The sequence below is a fragment of the Chaetura pelagica genome, unplaced genomic scaffold, assembly GCF_000747805.2.
Source record: "Chaetura pelagica isolate M959 unplaced genomic scaffold, ChaPel_1.0 scaffold254, whole genome shotgun sequence".
Classification (NCBI taxonomy): domain Eukaryota; kingdom Metazoa; phylum Chordata; class Aves; order Apodiformes; family Apodidae; genus Chaetura; species Chaetura pelagica.
In genome coordinates this window covers 1,568,191-1,573,445 of record NW_009952963.1, presented here as the reverse complement: position 1 = coordinate 1,573,445, position 5,255 = coordinate 1,568,191, and the positions used below count along the sequence as shown (strand labels likewise).

General features: G+C 58.9%; 1 protein-coding gene across 1 annotated transcript in view; it reads left to right on the top strand.

Annotated features, from left to right (window-relative positions):
* KSR2 (kinase suppressor of ras 2) overlaps positions 1-3,113 on the top strand; it is a gene marked incomplete at its 5' end in the record, with an annotated part of 65,911 nt that extends 62,798 nt beyond the window's left edge. Inside the window, 2 exons of the mRNA XM_009995686.1 lie at positions 2,191-2,320; positions 2,976-3,113. Coding sequence (XP_009993988.1) covers positions 2,191-2,320; positions 2,976-3,113 — 268 coding nt within the window. The remainder of the gene's footprint in view (positions 1-2,190; positions 2,321-2,975) is intronic.
* Positions 3,114-5,255: the final 2,142 nt, after the last annotated feature.

Here is a 5,255-nt window from a genome sequence, read left to right as displayed (position 1 = left end):
TTGGAGGATGAGGAGGATTTTGGGGATGAGGAGGGTTTGGAGGATGAGAAGGGTTTGGAGGATGAGAAGGGTTTGGAGGATGAGGAGGGTTTTGGGGATGAGGAGGGTTGAGGATGAGGAGGGTTGAGGATGAGCAGGGTTGGCCACAGAGGTCTGGGAGCCCCTGGACACCCCAGTTCTCCCCCCCCAGCCGGGCTGGGGGAGCTGGTGCTGAGAGCCAGAGGGGGAGGTGCTGAAAGCCCAAGAAGAGGAGAATGCTGAGTGTCCTTCATGGCTCCTGCCCTTGAGCTGAAAAGAAACCTCCTTCAGGGCAGGAGGAAGAGCAGAAACCCCTCCCTGAGGTGGGGCTGGGCTGGGACCCAGCAGGTTCATGTTCTCCTGGAGACCTTCAAGGCTGCAGGGCTGAGCTTGGGTGAGGCTGCCATGGGAGGAAAGATTTCCATCCAAACCCCAGTAATTACAGCTGTAAAGGGTCTGGCTTTTTTTTCTTTTTTCCTTCCCTTTCCTTCCCTGATAGCACAAAAATAAAGAAGTAATTAAGAGATCACAAGGAACCAAGTGAGAGTTGGTTCCTTCAGCTGAGCTTTTCCTCTCTCTTATGATCCTGAGCTTTGTCCTTCCCTAAAAGCACCAGCTCCCTTTAAAGATGAAAAGGTTTCCCCACCTTTTGCCTCTTGCTCTTTTGATTCCCCTGCCCTTTGCCAAGCCCAGGAGGCTCCCAGATGATCCAGAGGGTTCTTGCCATCACTGCTTCCCTGGAGGGGTTGAAAGATCAGTGGCAGCAAGAGGAAAAGGTCTTTGAAAGGCTCTCAAAGTGTGAAATGAAAGGGGGTGGGTGGTGGGAATCATTAGTGTGATCTAGGTGGGCTTGTCCTGCAAGGGGAGCACAGGACTCCTTGGAGCACCATCTCCAGGACCCAAAATCTTTTGGCTGCATCTGAACAAGAAGTGGGAAGGTGAGAAAAATCAGCCCCCAAATCCCAACTAGGGGCGTGAAGGGGAACGGGTGGAGATACCTTCAAAAATCCCTGCTCCTCCCTGAGGTTCTTCCCTGGTGCCTCTGGGACCTGCTCCACCTCCAGCCCACCCAGCCCAGCCTGCTCCTCCACACCCACAGCACCCAAGGGCATCTCCCATTCTTCAAATGGGGGGAACTTTCCAGCCAAACTGGGCACATTTTCCCCAAACCAGGAGGGCTGGTTTCCAAAATCAGGGACCCCCCCCCTTCCTCAGGATGATCCTCCCTTTATCAGACCCCTCCTCCCCTCTGGCTCCACCAGATTTATCCACCCTGATGCCATTTGAACCCCCTTTCTTGCTGGCTCAGGCAGCCACCAGGGCATCCCTTGATGGGAAAAGCAGCTCCAGGGAACTGGCCATGGAAATTGGGGTGAGATTCAAGGCTCATCCAGCCTCCAGGTGCCAGAAAACAAGGATGCAAAGCTCCCAGGTGGGAGCGGGGGTGGAGGGATGTGGGGGTGGCCACCAGCTCAGGCTGGTGACCTCCTTGGTTTGGGATATTCCTTCGGATTTGGGAGCCCTGCTGGAAGGGAAGGGCTTGGCTGAGCAGTGGGAGCAGTGCAGCAGCAGATGGCTCAGCCACCACCTGGTGTGGGCATCAGGGGGTGGTTTGTGCCATGGCTTGGATGGCTTTTTTTTCTGCTGCTCAGAGCACTTTTTTTGGAGAAGAAAAAGGGGAACAAAAAACAGGAGGGGGAAATTGGCTGCTCATCCTTGCCTGGCACAGCTGGAGCTGGTGGCAGAGCTGGAAGTGCCAGCCCAGCAGCTGGACCATGGATTTACCACACCACACCCCCCCCCATCATCTCTGAAGCTGCTCTGCCAAGAGGTGTTGCAGCCCAGCAGGAGATGCTGACTTGATGGAAGAGGCTGGTGCTTCCCAACAGCCTCCCTCCTGCCTGGTGGCTTCCTCTGGGTCAGCCCCACAGCCTCAGTTTCCCCACCTTGGCAGCCCTGCTGCCTCAGTTTCCCCACCTGGGAGTGGTGGGATCTCCTTCACAAACTCTGAGCACCTCCAGGGTTGGATCTGGGTTGAAACACCTCCTGGGTGTGGGTGATTTTTTTGGAGCAGGGAGAGATGGTGGGGGTGGGTGCAGGGGCCAGATGTCCCCCCCCCCTGCCCCCCTGCCTCAGCTCCTCCTGTCTCTAATCCCTTCTGTGCCCCCTCAGCACCATCTGGTACGAGCTGCACGCCCGGGAATGGCCCTTCAAGACCCAGCCAGCAGAAGCAATCATCTGGCAGGTGGGAAGAGGGATGAAGCCCAACCTCAGCCAGATTGGGATGGGCAAGGAGATCTCGGTAGGTGTTGTGGGGCTGGAGCCCCATGGGTGGGGTGGGGGTGTGTGGAGGGGGAACCTGCCCCAATGGTGAAGGGTCCCTTTGAAAACCACTCCATGGTGGCCAGGATCTGCCAGCAGGAAAGAGGGAAACCTTGTGTTCCCACCACCTGGGAACTGCTGCTGTGACATGAGTGGCAGCTCAGCTTGTGTGTCCCTTCCAGCCCAGCCCTGGACAAGGATGTGGTGATGGAGATGGGATCCTCATGGGTGGGACACGTCCCCTCCATCCCAGCCCTTGGCCAGGATGTGGTGATGGAGATGGGATCCTCATGAGTTGGACACATCCTCTCCATCCCAGCCCTTCACCAGGAGGTGGTGATGGAGATGGGATCCTCATGGGTGGGACACGTCCCCTCCATCCCAGCCATGGACAAGGATGTGGTGATGGAGATGGGATCCTCATGGGTTGGACACGTCCCCTCCATCCCAGCCCTGGACAAGGATGTGGTGATGGAGATGGGATCCTCATGGGTGGGACACGTCCCCTCCATCCCAGCCCTTCACCAGGAGGTGGTGATGGAGACGAGGTCCTCATGGGCTGGATGTTGGGCATGGGGGTTGTGGTGGGAGAGGGACAGGCTGTTGGCTCACACCCTCACCCTGTGTGGTTGCAGGACATCCTGCTGTTCTGCTGGGCCTACGAGCAAGAGGAGAGACCCACCTTCACCAAGCTCATGGACATGCTGGAGAAACTGCCAAAGCGCAACCGTCGCCTTTCCCACCCAGGGCACTTCTGGAAGTCAGCAGAGTGAGTCCCTGCTCCTGCTTGTCCTTCCCCTGCCCCTGCTTGTCCTTCCCCTGCCCCTGCTTGTCCTTCCCTGCCCCTCCTTGTCCCTCTCCTGCCCCTCCTTGTCCCTCTCCTGCCCCTGCTTGTCCTTCCCCTGCCCCTGCTTGTCCTTCCCCTGCCCCTGCTTGTCCTTCCCCTGCCCCTGCTTGTCCTTCCCCTGCCCTTCCTTGTCCTTCTCCTGCCCCTCCTTCTCCTTCCCTGCCCCTCCTTCTCCTTCCCCTCCTTGTCCTTCTCCTGCCCCTCCTTCTCCTTCCCTGCCCCTCCTTCTCCTTCCCCTCCTTGTCCTTCTCCTGCCCCTCCTTGTCCTTCCCTGCCCCTGCTTGTCCCTCTCCTGCCCCTCCTTGTCCTTCCCTGCCCCTCCTTGTCCTTCTCCTGCCCCTCCTTCTCCTTCCCTGCCCCTCCTTCTCCTTCCCCTCCTTGTCCCTCTCCTGCCCCTGCTTGTCCTTCCCCTGCCCCTGCTTGTCCTTCCCCTGCCCCTGCTTGTCCTTCCCCTGCCCCTGCTTGTCCTTCCCTGCCCCTCCTTGTCCCTCTCCTGCCCCTCCTTGTCCCTCTCCTGCCCCTCCTTGTCCTTCTCCTGCCCCTCCTTGTCCTTCTCCTGCCCCTGCTTGTCCTTCTCCTGTCCCTCCTTGTCCCTTTTCTGTCCCTCCTTGTCCTTCCCTGCCCCTCCTTGTACCTCCCCCTCCCCGCACTCCTCAAGCCCCACTGGGTGCTGTTGGGGGACCATGGGGACAAGCTGTGGGCACATTGCTGCCCTGGGGAGAGCAAGAAGGGCTGGGAAGTCTGGTGACCAAGTGCTGTGGCTGTGCCAGCTGTCAGTGCAGGGCTGGCTGTCCCTGTGGGGCTGGGAAAGCCTGGGGGGGTGGTTGGAGATGATGAGGAAGGAGCTTGGTGACATGTTCCACCAACACTGGGAGGAAGAGGCAGGGTAGGTCCAGGACCTTAGGGACATCTCCTCTGGGGACGTCTCCTTCAGGGACATCCTGGGCAGGATGCTCAGAGCAGCTTTTCCCTCCTGGGAAGGTGATTTATCCTTGTTTTTTTGGCCCAGATGGAACTGAGGGTTGGGATTTCCTGCCCGAGGTCCCTCCCTGCACCAGCCCTTGCAGCTTCCAGTGGTGGGACAAGAACGTGGTCTTCTCTTCTCCCTCAGGCAGTTCATGGCCCAGTCCTGCCCCATCCCTTTCCCTCAGTCCCATTTCCCTGCCCCAGCAGCCACGGATGAGTCCCCAGGCAGGGTTGGGGATCTGCCCTGTTGGTGACAGCAGGGAAAAAATAACTTAGAAACTCATTTTCTTCTCCAAAATTCATCTTCTGATGACTAATAGGACCAAGAGCTGAACCCACGGGTTGGGGGGGGGGATTTTTCCCTTCTCCCAGTGTGTATCACCCAGCCCATGGGGGCTGGAAACTGGGATGGGAAGATGAGCTGAGGGAGAGAAGTGAGGCCACCTGGGGGGGCTTCAAACATCCCCCTTGGGCCCCACGAAGGTTGGAGAAGCTGATTCCTCCTCCTGGAGCTGGAGGTGGTGGAATCCCAGGTTGTGGAGTTGCCTGGTTGGGTTTGGAAGGGTTTTGTCATCCCCTTGGGCTGCCTGGGCAGCTCCTCCTTCATTCATTACCTCCTTAATTAATTACCTTTGCTAAGAGGTGATGGTTGGGGGGTGGGGGAGAGGACACTGGGCTGGACTTCCCACCCCAGCTGCACCTTCTTGGGGGGGGACCAGTCTGGCCAGTCCCAGCTCATCCTGCAGGGAGAGGACAGGGGACAAATCCCCCCCCAGGTCCTGCTGGGGGGGTGGGGGGGGGGAGCTGGCAGGTGAGGGGGGGGATGTCCCCCAGGAGCTCCTGTCCCTCTGGGTGACACCAAAGAGGTCCCTGCCCCTTGGAAACCCCAGCCAGGAGGGACAGGAGCACTTGGGGGGGCAGCACCTTTTGGGGGAGGGTTTTTATCCTGCACCTGGGGCTGACTCTGCTGGGTTGTGTCCCCTGCAGGCTGTGACAGGAGGAGTCAAGGGACGGTGCCTTCCTCCTCCCCCTGCGCTTCATCCTCTTCCTCTCCCAGCCCGGACCACAGAAGAGGAGCAGCGGGGGCTGCGGGTGGGAATGA